General features: G+C 53.7%; 2 protein-coding genes and 1 pseudogene across 2 annotated transcripts; 2 read left to right on the top strand and 1 right to left on the bottom strand.

Moving 5' to 3' along the window:
- Positions 1-77: 77 nt before the first annotated feature.
- On the top strand, positions 78-8,691 carry TULP2 (tubby like protein 2). Its single transcript, XM_025048516.1, is given in 14 exon segments — positions 78-250; positions 501-642; positions 939-971; positions 1,591-1,642; positions 2,014-2,170; positions 2,882-3,059; positions 3,062-3,393; positions 4,191-4,312; positions 4,968-5,279; positions 6,152-6,264; positions 6,782-6,896; positions 6,974-7,072; positions 7,320-7,491; positions 7,784-8,691. Coding segments are annotated over 12 exon segments (1,818 nt in total). The 5' UTR covers positions 78-250; positions 501-642; position 939; the 3' UTR covers positions 7,918-8,691.
- Positions 1,158-1,276, top strand: LOC112482161 (annotated as a pseudogene).
- Positions 8,692-8,828: 137 nt separating the features above from the next.
- On the bottom strand, positions 8,829-12,700 carry PPP1R15A (protein phosphatase 1 regulatory subunit 15A). The gene is made up of 3 exons (XM_015591659.2): positions 12,454-12,700; positions 10,521-11,768; positions 8,829-9,253 (listed from the first exon to the last, which is right to left on the bottom strand). Exons 2-3 carry the CDS (start codon positions 11,757-11,759, stop codon positions 8,909-8,911), a joined length of 1,584 nt encoding a protein of 527 aa, XP_015447145.1. The 5' UTR covers positions 11,760-11,768; positions 12,454-12,700; the 3' UTR covers positions 8,829-8,908.
- Between the last annotated feature and the right edge of the window lie 1,166 nt (positions 12,701-13,866).

A 13,866-nucleotide genomic window follows, 5' to 3' on the forward strand; every position in this document is an offset into this window, starting at 1 on the left:
GCCTTTTCTCGAAAGACTCGCCTCCTTTCTGGGAAGCCCAACCTCTTAACGACACATTTCCTGCCTTGTAGGCGCTAAGAGGAGTGGAAACTTTCAAAGAGAACTACAACTCCCGGCAGGCTGGGGGAAAAATGCGTCCACTTCCGCGGCATCTTGGCCCCTTCGCCTCACGGGAGTTGTAGTTTCCCCAGTTATTTTTCTCCCTAAGAAGTGGCTTCAAGTTAGCGATTGTCACAGGTCACCTTACAAGGTTCGTATATAAGTAAGTGAGAGGTGTAGAGACTGCGATGTGGCCTCTCTGGGGTCCCTTTAAGGAACACTCGTATCCCCCTTCTAATTCAGAATCCCTGGAGCAGGGTAGCCTGGCTGCAGCAGAAGGCAGGGGTCGTTGCTTTGTTGGAAGTTGAGCGTGTGAGAACAAGAGGGAGGGGATCAGGGCAGGTCCCAGTAGGAATACTCCCTCCCTTGGGAACTTCTTTCTTCTTTTACTTACTTCCCAGAGACCCAGAGATTAGGTCCCCAGCTCTCAAAGAGTGGGTCGGGTATGTTTAGAAATTGGCCAGAGAGGCAAGGCACTGAGGAGTGAGTGTGAAAAGCCTCTCCAGACGCGAGGTGAGAAGGAGTCTCCAAGATCCCAGGCAGGTGGGTGCTGGTGGTCTGGGGTTACGGGGGGGTCGGGTGTTTGGGGCCCAGAGGCCTGAGTTCTCATGCTTGAATATAGGAGAGAGTTAGGCATTTTGGGGGAGAGAGAACTGGACTCCTGGGCCAGATAGTGATGAAAGCTGGAAAAGGCAGCTGGGTCCCTAAATAGGAGTAGGCGATGAAATTTGGGCTGCCTGGGTCCAGGAGAAAATTGAAAGCTTAAGATCAGGTATTGGAGGGCAGAGTCCATTGGTATATCGAGTCTGGGTCCTGACTCCTCATTCTTGCTTCTCCAGAATGTCTCGTGAGAATGATACATGGAAGAAAGAGTGAGTGGGAAAATGGGATGGGTGGGGGTGGTGGAGATGGGCGTACGAGGGGGAACTCTGTGTTTGATGATGCTCATACACACTCAGCTCTGGTCTCATAATGATGTTTGCAGGTTCAGCACCATCAGCCTTGTAGGAAAGGTCTGAGGGCCTGGACTTCTGGGTCCTACCTAAAGGGAGTGAGTTTACTATGGCCATGCCACCCTGAACAAGCCCGATCTCATCTGGTCTGGGAAGCTAAGCAGGGTCGGGCCTGGTTAGTACTTGGATGGGAGACCACCTAGGAAGACCAGGTGCTGTAGGCAAAAAAATAAAATGAAATAAAATAAAGGGAGTGAGCTTAGGATGAAGACGTGTGAGTCTGAAAGAGGAGGGGCTGAGGGCTTAGACTCCCAAGTCCTGAGCCCTGATCCCAGGAGGGCCCTGGGATCTGTGACTCCTAGATTCTAGGCAGGCCAGTGCTGGGAGATAGAGCTTCAGAACTAGGGGAGCAAGCTCAAGTTCTATGCCTTCTGTGACCTAACAAATGCTCAGCATCCCAAATTGGGAAGGGAGGGAGGGGCTCTTGGGCAACTGGGGTGCCCTGCTAGCTGTCACCATAAGCCTGCCTCTCTCTCAGGACCCTGGGGGGAGAGATCGCTGCCATAAGACTGCAGAAGCTGGAACAGCAGGTACCAAGCCCAGGAATCCTGCCACCCCTGCTGTGCCATCTTCCGTAGCTCCCCAGAGGCCCCATGCCCGTGACCTGCCCTGAAACTCCCGGCCTTCTTGGCTCTCTTGGAGCCTCAAGTTTTGCAATTGCGAAATGAGAAAATATGAATTCAGGATCCTAGAGAAGCAAACCTTGGCGATGAGACTCCCAAAGTTCTAAGGAACAAGGACTCTGGAGGGCGGGAGCCCCTAGGTCCTGGGGGAGGAGGGGACTGGATGCTAGGACTCCTGGGTCTGAGGAAGGAAGAGCTGAGGGACTAGACTCCAGGGACCCTCCCGCCGATGCAGGCCTCCCCTTGTCCCAGGCCCTTTTCACTCCTGTCTTCTGCAGGGTTCCTGGCCCCCATCCACCCCTTTCCCTCTCCCTCAGTGGCGGCTGTTTGAGAAGAAGCAACGACGCAAGCGCCAAGAGCCCCTCATGGTTCAGGCCAATCCTGATGCTTCCTTTCGCTCCCGCCGACCGCGGTGGCGGGAGGAGCGCTTCGCAGGTGATAGTGTTGAGGAAAGGTTCCTGGGATCCTGCAGGATCCTAGGCCTGGAGTTGGCGGTGGGGACTTTGTCTGTGGGAACGCGGGGCGGGGTCTGTGAGAGTGTGGGGCGGGGCCTAAAGGACTCAGAGGGGAGGAGCCTGACGGAGATCTGTAGCCGGGACTTGGTAAAGTTCCCCGGCAGAGCCCAGAAAACGCAAGTGCACGATCTGTGGGGGCCCCAGAGAGAGCGGGGATGCAGGGCATGATGCAACTAAGGGGTGGCACCCGAGAGAATCCCGTGATTGGGCTTGTTAGAGCTCTGGGGCGGAGCCTGAGAGACCAGGTAAAGATTGTGCGGGCGGGAGAGCTAGGGAGGCCTGGGGCGGGGCCTGGAAAAGCAGTGGATGCAGTTGGGAGTAACCCCAGTGCTGAAACTAGCAAAGCCCCGGGGCCATGTATGGGGTTGGGCGTGGGGTGGGTCGGGGCCTCGGTAATCAGAGACCAGCTCCTGTAGACGAGGATTGTTTACGCACAGAGTCCTCAACAATTTAGCTGTAGGGATGTGCTCGTTTGAGCCTTAGAATTAAGTTGGTGTTCTGAGTGGGTCTCAGGGTTTTGGGTGGTCAGCCAATCAGGGGCTACGTCTGGGAGCCCAGTGAGGAGACTGATCTTCCCAGAGGACGGAAACGTGTGCATCGTGTTAATGGGCGTCGCTGCACCTTCTGCCAGGCCCGGGGAACCCTTTCCTACGGGAGAACGTGCCACAGGCACATCTGCGCTCTGCCACCCACAGTGTCTTGGGCGCCGTGAGCTGTGGTGGAGATGGCAGCGGCGAGAGCTGCCCCCTGCTATCATGGACTGCGGCAGGTAATCTCGAGCCCTTGGACCGCCTACACCCTAGAACTCCACGTCCCCTAGAACCCGGGAGTCTGGAACCTCAAACCCTGGTCTCCAAAGGACCCAGGAGTCCAGACCTTCGCAGGCCCTGAAATCCTTCACACCAAGGAGTCGAGGTCTTGTACCTTCTTCTCCAACACCCAGGAATCTGAATCTCCAGCCCTTTCCTCCCTCAGAACTCAGAAATCCCAGTCTCCCATCCCCTTCCCTATCCTGGCCACCAGGCAGTTCCGATCTGGAGTTGGAGGAAGTCTCCATGGAGGAGGACGTTCCCGCCTCTCCCCGTCCTTTTAAAGAGCCTCCAGGGACAAGACGCAGGGGTTGGCCACCCCACCAACAACTTGGTAATTTCTGGGACATCATCGGGCCCCCTGGTCCAAGTGGCAAATCCTCCCCTTTTTGGTAACAGCTTTTATGAGATGTATTTTGCATATAATTCACTCATTTAAAGTTTACGATTCCATGATTTTTAGTATATTTAGAGATAATGCACCTATCGCCACCATCAATTTTAGAACATTTTCATCACTGTCAGAAGAAATGCCATATCATTTAGCAGTCACTGCACCCACGCCCTCATTCTCCCAGCCCTTGGTCACCACTCATCTACTTTCTGTCTCTTTAGATTTGCCTATTCTGGACGTTTCATATAAATAGAATAATACAGTATATGATCTTTTGTGACTGGCTTCTTTCGCTTGGCGTGTTTTTAAGGTTCATCTATGTTGTAGTATTATCAGTACTTCATTCCCTCCTAGTCCTTAATAATATTCCGTTGGTAGTGATATTTCACTTTATTCTCATGACCTGTCCAACGATTTCAAAACAGGAATCTTAATTGTCACCCCAAAACTCCACTCTTCCCCTTACTCCCATTTTAGTTCTCCATTCTCTCCAATGCTCTCTCTGGGAGAAGGGACAATGGGGAGGACTCTAATCCCTCTCTGTCCTTAGACCCAGGATGGTCAGAGACTTCTTGGCCCTGCATATAGGAGAAGTGGGGGATCTAGCAAGTGAAGGCAATGGGTCATAAACAGGGGACCAAAACCTAAGTTTTGGTCTTCTCCAGCTAGCCCCGGAGACCTTGTCCCAAGCTCCTGGGACGCAAGTTTCCTGAGCTCAGTCTTCTTCCATCCCTTAGGGTCCAGTACAGAGGACGAGAGCAAGTTCCAGGATGTTGTAGATGAATACGAATCACCTAGTCCAGAAACAATCCCTGGAATGGACAGTGACCAGGAACGTGGAGATTTGGCTTCCAACCAGGTGGGAGGTGATACAGCCAATCAAGATAGAGGAAGAGGAGGACTAGCCTTGGAATCTAGGGAAGGTGGAGCTAAAATTCTACAGCCCAATCAGAGGTCTTTTTTACTGGTGGATGGAGCCTGTTGTGACTGGACTAACAGAGGCTCTGTGTGTGCACCATTTATGAAGTCAGTCTAGAGGATTTGCATTTATGTGGGCATATACATTAAAATCCAGCCCACCGAAAGGAAGCGAGCTTGGAGAAGGGGGTGAAACAGTGATAGGGAAGGGCCAGTTGGCATTTACTTTGGTATTAATGAAAGTGAGATAAATAGTTTCGGTTGGCTATATCTGGGCCGTATTATATGTTATCTAGACCGAATCAACGCTGGTTTCAGCAAGGGATTCTCTCATTAATAGATGGAGTAGGCGTAGGTGGCCACAGGGGTAATGCTGACCAATCAACAGATGATTGCGGCTTGGCTGGGTGGGACCCTTGAACGGACTGGCCAATCAGCAGGCGGCCGAGGTGTTTGGCCAATAAGCAGACTACATAGTTGAGAGTGGGCGTACCCCTGAGCTGAGATAGCCAATCAGTAGTTGGCAAGTGGGTTTGTGGGCGGGGGGGGGCCTGGGTCTCCACTGTCCCTCAATTTGAATTTGGCGCGTGGGCTAGGGCGAAGACCTGGAAGAGAAGAAAAAGGAGTCGCAGTCTACAGTGAGGAACTCCCCAGGGGCGGCCGGCGAGGAGGTGTCCGAGGCCCTGGAAGGCGAGGGCGGTGCGGGCAGCAGCGATGTGGGGAGCCCGCTGGACTTGCCCCTCCGCGTCCCAGGCCCTCGGCTGGGCGAGGACATGGAAGCGTATGTGCTGCGGCCAGCGACGCGGGGCCGCACAGTGCAGTGTCGCATCAGCCGCGACAAGCACGGTGTAGACAAGGGCATGTTCCCTTTCTACTATCTCTACCTGGAGGCAGCCGAGGGCCAGAAGGTGCGGTCCAGCAGCTTCGGGAGCAAGCCCCACTTCCCTGGGGCGAGTCCTATCCCTTGCTGAGTGAGGGCAAGTCTTTCACGAATCCAGGCCTTGCTCATCACTGAGCTAGGACCTGTCAGCTAGGCTCCCAAACCTACCTTTCACTAATAGGCTCCTTACAGAGCCGGGTGGCATAGGCCCTACCCACTCCATAACCGAGCCCTGCCCACTATAGACATGGCCCCGCCTTTCTCAGTCAGGTCACGCCCTCTCAGTGTCCCAAACCCCACTCCTTACAGACCTCCTAGAGGTATTGGCCCCATCTCCCACCTTTGTAGGTCCAAGTCTGGCCCCTTCACAGCCTTCTTTACTATCAGGTTCCACCCAATCGTGGGATAAACCCTGGGCCCTCAGGAACCAAGCCCCTCCCCTCCTGGATTTCCCATCCAGGAGGGAATGTGGCTGCCTCTTATCAAGACACTCTATCTCTCTCAGAAAGAGGCTTTTTCCTGCTCAGAGCCAGACGTACTTTTCTCAGATGAAACATCTACTAAAGAAAGTCTCGTTGCAATGTTCAAAGCGAGGCTCTTCTCTATTCTCCAAAACCAAGCCCTGCCGGCCAATCAGGCTCTCCCCTGCCTGGGCTCTCCTAAACCCTGGACCCAATGTCGGAAGGACTGAAGGGGATATATTAAGATGTGAAGCTCCTCTTCAGAACCCAGCTGATGGCTTCCTTCAGTGAGAACCGCATCTCCCAACAAGCCTTGGCATGCTTATTGCCCCATTACCCTTTCTTCTGTCATAGGGGCATAGTGTTTCCTTGTCTTTGGACTCCTAGCCCTAGCCACATACCAGAAATCAACTTCGATGGGTTGTTCTCACATCCACAGCACTTTCTTCTCGCTGGGCGCAAGAGAAGAAGGAGCAAAACCTCTAATTACCTCATCTCCCTGGACCCTACAGACCTGTCTCGGGATGGGGACAACTTTGTGGGCAAAGTCAGGTGGGCAGAGCCCTGAAGTATGTGAGAAACAGATGGCAAGGCACCTGGGGGGAGAAGGAGACAATTGAACTACATTTCCCAACAGGCCATATAGCACAAGTTCCACCTGCTCTAGGACGTTTTGCTCTTAGAGACTGATGGGCTTTGTAGTTTTTCAGGTTGTAATCTCAGGGTGGTTGGGAATAAAAGAACTGAAAGCTCTGGAGCGGAGGCTGGCATTTAAGACATCTGACTTCTTGAACTGCAAGGTGCTGGGAATCCTAAGTTCCTGAGTAGGAGAAGATAGTTGGGATGTGTGAGTTTTTGGTCCTAGAGGGAAGAAGTTGCCTAAAGGAACTAGACAGGAAACTAAAAATCATGGCTCACACGGCTGAGACTGGCTACATGGAACATGGAAATGAGTCTTATATAGAGGATTGATGGGGAAAGTTGATGAGATGACATGGGAAAGCAGTTAACATAAAGCAAAACAGTAAAAATTATTATTTATATTCTGGCTACGTCCTTCCTGGGGCAGATCTAATGTCCTAGGCACCAAGTTCACCATCTTCGACAATGGAGTGAATCCTGAAAGGAAGAATTTCGTCCCAGAGACAGATCGGATCAGGGAGGAGTTGGGCGCTGTGTGTTACGTGAGTGTCCAGAGAGAACAGAGCAGGATGGTGGGGAGGGAGAACGAGCCAGGGCAACTGGAGCATAATACCCACAGGAGACCAACGTCCTGGGATTCCGAGGGCCCCGGAAAATGACAGTGATCATTCCAGGAATCGATGCCCAGAACCGGAGAATCAGCGTCCAGCCACTAAATGTGAGTCAGCTAAAGTCGATAATCTCTGGGTCAATGGGAGCAGAAGGGCTGGGGGACAGGTCCTAGATCCTTGAGGGAGGAGAGGGCTGGTGGGCTGCAGAAGGTTAGATGTGAGGATTCTGTCGGATTTCTGTGTCTCAGGGAGAAGAGACGGGGCACTCAAAATTCTGAATCCAGGGCAGGGGGCGGGGGAGAGGGGAAAGCTAGTAGGTGATAGGTTAACCACGCCCCTTAATTTATTCTCTAGGAACAGGAGTCTCTACTGAGTCTCCTCCAACATGGGGCCAGTCAGGGGCTCATCTTGCTGCAAAACAAAGCCCCATCGTGGAGCGACGAGAGCGGCGCCTACGTGCTCAATTTCCATGGTCGAGTCACTCGGGCCTCGGTCAAGAACTTCCAGATCGTTCATCCGGATGACCGTGAGCTCCTGGGAACCGGTTTGCCTGGGCAAGGGCGGGATTGGGGAGTGGGTGGGAAGCAAGAACCGATGAGAACTACTTACTCCCATCGGCACTTGAGCGATTTTCTAGGTAGGGCCGACTCCGTGATGTTGCAAAGCCTCTTGGGAACTGTAGTTTACACGGTCCTCGGAGGTTTTTTTGCGGGGGTCTAGTGAAGGCGCCGCACGACTTTGGGAGTAGTTTTCGCAGCTCAGAGGCCCGCAGCAGGGAAATGAGTACGCCTAGGCTTAGTTCCTGACTTTATCTCCAGCGGACTACCTAGTGCTCCAGTTCGGCCGCGTGGCCCCAGACACGTTCACCATGGACTTCCGCTTCCCGCTTTGCCCTCTCCAAGCCTTCGCCATCTGCTTGTCCAGTTTCGATGGGAAACTGGCGTGTGAGTAAACCAATGAAGTACGGTAATCTCATCGGCTCCTGTGCCTGCTCATTTGGAGGCTAATAGGCGACACTTACTAACCGCCTCCTGGGTGCCCAGTCCTGGGTTTTAGGGAGTGGGCTGTGCAGCAGCACCTGCTCTCCTGGGACTCAGAATGGCTCATGGGAGATGGGTCTTAAGCAGCAAAAAATCAAAACGCTCCTCTGCTATGTCTGGGATAGCGTGACAGAAGCCTGGGGAACCACTGGAGGACTGGCAGGGTATGAGGCAGGAAGGGTGCAGGACATTTGGGCCACTCTCTTTGAACTGCTGGACAGATCTTATGAGGTCAGAGGAGAGGTCTAAGCTGGAGACGTAAACGTGGATAGGTATTTGATGATATGCAGGAAGGGCGATGAGAAAAATTACAATACTAGCTAACACATATTTGTTAGTTGGTGAGCACTGTTTTAAATATGAACTCCTTTGGGGCCTTATAATCCCATAGGTATGTATAGTTGTCAGCCACATTTTACAGATAAGGAAACTGAGTCAGTGGCCACAGGGCTTGTAAACGTGAAATCAGAAGTTGAAGACCCTGAGGAACTGAGCATGTAAAGACCAGGAGGATGAGTCTTTATATTCCAGGGAGGCACAGTAAACCGGAGCAAAACTCCTTTTTGGAGATCAGTGAGTCCAGCACCCAGCCCTTTTGGAGGACAATTGTCCCAAGTTTAATAAAATTTAGGCAGAAGCCCAAGAAAAACTACAAAACCCACCAGCCCGTGTTCAAAAGAAGCCTCAGGATGAAAAGAGGCAAATTTGAGGGATGATGGGAAATGTAGTTTATCCTCTATTAAGGCACTTGCCTTTATGCTATTCCTGCCCACTACCTCTAGGACCCAGGAAGAGTAGATACTGTCAGTTCAGATACACGCGGTGATGTTGCTCACTACAAATCAAGGCTTTATTTCTTAAACCAACTGGTAAAAAAAATAAATAGTAACAAACCACAGGGTCTTAGCCACGCCTCCCACTGAGGTCCAGGCAAGGAGACACATAAAGAGGGGAGGGAGAGGCCACAGCATGGCTCAAGGGCGTGGCCTGGACAAAGGATGTGGGTAGGGTCTGGGTAGGGGCAGGTATGGTGGCCAGAGAAGGGGGAGGGTTCCCAAGACGTGCCCAGGCCCTGGCCCGGGCTGCTGGGGTGAGGCAGGGGCCCAGCACCTCCTGGGCCTGGGCGATTCGGCGGGCGAAGCGGCTGCGATCTCGGGCGAACTGCTCCCAGGGGCCCCGGCGGGCAGCCTGGGCTGGTCCTGCCCAGACAGCCAGTAAATGGATGGAGACCTTCTCAGAGAAGCGCACCTGGAGACGGACCAGCAGAGTGGGGAAACAGACAGACAAAAGATACACGTGGCCACAGGTGGGAGAGAGAGAGAGAACCAGACAAAAAATTAGTTACACAAAAATGATTGCTACGTGACTAGTCACCCATCTGTCACTGGATTGTCCATCTGACTCACTGAAGGTGGCAGAGGTTTTCTGGGGCTGACATGAGTCATAGCTGCTTCCTCCTCCCATGGGGGCCCAGCCTCTTACAAAGTGTTGCATTACGGTAAACACAGCCTTCCCAGGGGAGTTCACACGCAACCCCCTGTAACACACGTGGGCCCAGGAGTCCCAGCTCCCAGCCCCCTCATCCCTAACACTCAAGAATCTGAGCCCTGTCTGATCTCAGTAGCTAAGCAGGGTTGGGCCTGGTTAGTACTCGGATGGGAGACTACCTAGGAAGACCAGGTGCTGTAGGCGGAAATAATAAAAAAATAAGAGATTGTAAGCTCTTTTGACAAGGTCCTTGCAATTTGTGAGGTCAACCAAGGGTTGCCTCATCTAAAAATTTAAAAAAAAAAATGATTTGCAGGAAATAAACAGGAAAATAAATGCAAATGGTTTCTAAACGTCTTCACTCACCAGATTAGGCAAAATTTAGAACTTTCAAAATACACTTGCAGAAAACCATGATAACATTAGGGTTGCAAAGGTTTTAGGAAAACCAGCGTTTCTTTCACTGCTGGTCAAATCATCAACAACATAACCTCACTGAAGAACAAATTGACAGTATCTTTCCACAGGTCCCTTTGCGGGGTCAATTCCCCTTCTAAGGATTTATCCCACAGATAATTCACAAGTAGCCAAAGAAATTTACAGGTGAATATTTTTACAGTATTATCTGCAATGAAGAAAATATATTTGTCATTAAATTAAGGATCTTTCCAGCAGACACAATTAAGTGCAGCTTCTGGGGACAGGGCATGTGAGAAATTTATTGTTTGGATTTTCTAAACATGTCTCTAGTACTTAGAAAAGTATTTTTTAAATACAATTGCCTTGTGAATAGATAAGTGCAAGTTTGCCAAAACCACCGGTCTTTCAGACAAATAAGTGAGGGTCAGAGAGGGTAAATCACCGACCCCAAACAAAGCAGGACCGGGTCTCCGTTGGACTCGAACCTGTGCTTCCACAGTGCGAGTATACTTCCCTCGTCGCTAGGCCCCTCCCCTCACCGTCAGCCCCGCCTTATACCACCAGGCCCGCCTCTCCCGTCAGCCCCGCCCCCGTTTTGCGGAGCGACCCCGCCAGTTGGGTCCAAACTGCAGTTAATACACAATCCGGAGGGATCCTTAGCTTCTTCCTCCTCAGCCACTCCTGAATCACTGTCCTCATCCTCCTCCTCCGTGTCCTCTCCTGGCCGGTACACCCAGGTCCTCAAGAAGGCGCTTGTGGGTTGGATGGAAGAGGGCCCCTCAGCTTCTCCCTCCTCCTCAGCCTCTCCTGAATCACCGTCCTCCTCCTCCTCCTCCTCCGTGTCCTCTCCTGGCTGGTACACCCAGGCCCTGAAGAAGGCACTTCTAGGGGCGATGGAAGAGGGCCCCTCAGCTTCCCCTGGAGCAATGTCCTCATTCTCTCCATCTTCTGTGATCTTACTGGGTTGATGCTGCCAGGCCCCGAGCAGGGGCCTCTGAGCTAGGACTGGGTGTGGTCCTGGGTCTGCTTCTTTCTCAGTCTTTGTGTCCTCCTCAGCTGCCTCTCCTGAACAACACTCCCAGGTGCTGGGGTGGGAGGCTGCAGAGGAAGAGGAAACCGATGTCTTCCTGCCTTTATTCTCTGTTCTTTCTTTCTCCCCTGCACAATGTAGCCAAGCTCTGGGCTTGGATCCTGGAGATAAGGGGGAAGTAGATGACTTCCTGAGAGCTGCTTTATTTATAGCTTCTGCATCCTCCTCCTCCACCGCCACCCCTGGACAACACTCCCAGTGCGATGGAGGTAATGAGAACGTGATCACTTTATCTTCAGCAACAACAACTTCCTCAGATTCCTCCTCCCCAGAAGGGTCTTTCAGAGTTCTTATCAGAAGGCTGGGGGACAGGGGAGCAGGCTGGCCACCTATATATTCGCTTCCCTGATCTCTAAGGACACTGGTTGCTTCTTCCCAACCATACTCTTCATCATCATCATCATCATCATCATCTGAAAGTCCCCAGGCTTCAAAAGAACCGTAGGCTTTCCGGTCAGGGCAGGGTCCCCAGGATGCTTCATTCTCCTCACGTGCTGCACTGTCTCCAGCCTTCCCCTGAGGGTGCCCGCCCCAAGGGGCATAGTGGGCGGCCAGAGCAGCCTTGGTTTCTCCCTCCAGGCCAGCTTCTCCCTGATCTGCGCTTGTTACTGCTTCCACGAGCCAGGGCTCTGGAGGTCCTGGGCCCCTCAGCCGGCTCCAGGCCCGGCTGAGAAGGCCCACCAGTGGGGACAGGAGGAGGAAGGGGTGGGCATCCCTCCAGGGGATGGGCTGATGGGGCGCTTGGCCTGGGGCCATCTGTTGGGGCTGAGAAAAAGGGAATAAAGTTTGGACTGCATTTAGGAAATAGCATCAGGGGATGACCCTGAGTCACAGCAACAGAAAATACTGACACAAATAGCAACAGGAAAGTCCCTGCCCACATTCCTTTCTGATTCCAGTCCCTCCCATCTCTGTCCCTAGGCTGCCACTTCTCTTTTCAGTACCCAGAAGTCTGAGTCCCCTTTTTCTCCTTCCTTAGATCCAAGAGTCCAACTCCCCAGCCCCCTCTTCCCTCAGATCCAGAAGTCCCAGTCCCGGGAATCGACAAGTCCTGTACTCGTTCCACTTGGGGACAAAGTCCTAGTCCCTGGTTCTCTCATCCTGACAGATAAGTCATGGCCCCATCCCCCTCTTTCCTGGGAGACAAAAATTCCGACCCCTAGATGGTTCCTCACTGGGGACCCAAGTCTGGCTCCCAGACCCCTCCCCCGTCAGGGACAGCACTCCGGGTTCCCAGTCTCTCTACTTCCGAAGTCGGAGCCCCGAAGTCCGTCTCCGCGCCGTAACACCCCTCGCTCCCCAGACGCAGGAGTTCCTCTTCCTCCGGACCCAGGAGGCCCGGCTCTGACCACTCCTGTCTCAGGACCCAGAAGTCCAAGCCCTCTCCGCACTGCTACTGCTCCCCCGCGCCCAACCCAAGCGATTCCCCACGTTCCGATCCCTCCCTCACCGGCGGGGGGCTGCGCGTCACCCTGGAGGCAAGAGCGCCGGCTCGGGCTGCCGCGGGCGATCGCAGGTCGGGACGGCTCGAGAGGCCAGCGCTTTCATCTCGCCCTCCGGCGTCGGGCTCGGGGACTCAAGGTGTCGGCGGTCGCTGCGAGCGCTGTCGCGACGGAGTGGCGCGGGGGGGTCGTGCAGGGTGGCGCATGTAATCGACGACGGAGCTGGCAAGAGAGCGGATGAGCCGTGACGCCGCTCGCAAGGCTTTTATAGCCGAACGCGGCCGGACGTGCTGACGTCACGAGGAGAGGCTGGGTTTCGAAACGCGATTGGGCGAAACAGGAAGGGAAAAGAAGCTTGGAATTCTCGCGGGGATTCCGGGCTTTGTGACGTCACGGAGGCGTTTCCAGCGTGGTCCCACTCCCCTCCCCCAACAAACAGTTGTCAATCAAACGTGGATTAAGGCGCGAGGGAGCTCTGTCCACCAGTTTCAGACAAACGCCTTTGTAACCACCCCAATGTAACCAGCGGGCCCCCAGTCTAGGGTCTCCCCCCTTCACATCCTGTCGGCGTCCTCCCCGGTGTGGGAGAGAATTATTGTTTCCATTTCACAGATGAGGACACTGAGGCCTCACGGGAATGAAGTCACCTGCCTGAAATGGTCACGGCAGAGTCTCAATTCACTGCAAACAAGAACCCACGCACCCTGAGGGCAGGCCCTTTGCTTTGCTCACTGCTTTTTTTCTCAGCGCCTGCCACATAGTGGGTGCGAAACCAAAAGCTCAGACGCTTTCCGGGTTTCAAGCACCGGGCTCCTCGCCTGCATTTCACCCGCTTCACACTCACCTGAAAGCGCTGCTTACACAAACTGAAATTCTGGCTGGGTGGCAGCGACCGAACCTCATGGGAGTGGGGGTCTTCCGCCACAAGTTCCAGACCCAGGAACACAGTTCCAATCCCCCTACCTAGCCTATAATTTTGCTCCTTAAAATATATTCGGGGACCATGTCTCCCTGCTGAGGGCGTCGGCCTCAGTCTCAACTCTGCTCTAGCCAGAATCCAGGAATCCAGGGCCACTCCCTCTTCCCTGGAGGACCCAGACCCATCCGCTCAGAGCCACACTTCTAGACCCCTGGCAGCATTCCCTCAGGAGTCCTGGGTCCTCCTGTCACAATTTCCCGGGTACCCAGGGGTCTGAAACCCCACCCCTTCCAAGATCCAAGCTACTTCCACTCAGGGCGCCAATGACCCAGGCTGCTGACCCCACCAGCCCACGGGGGCCCTGGACCCGGACGGGAGGCCCAGCTCCCACTCTTCAGACATTTAGGAATATCAGCTCTTTAGGCCCCGGCCCAGCAGGGACCCGGGCGTCGGGGGGGGGGGGGGGCCCCTCCCCTCGGCTGTGGGGGCAGCTGAGCCAAGG

This window comes from Pteropus alecto, unplaced genomic scaffold (assembly GCF_000325575.1).
Source record: "Pteropus alecto unplaced genomic scaffold, ASM32557v1 scaffold41, whole genome shotgun sequence".
NCBI classification, from domain to species: Eukaryota; Metazoa; Chordata; class Mammalia; order Chiroptera; family Pteropodidae; genus Pteropus; species Pteropus alecto.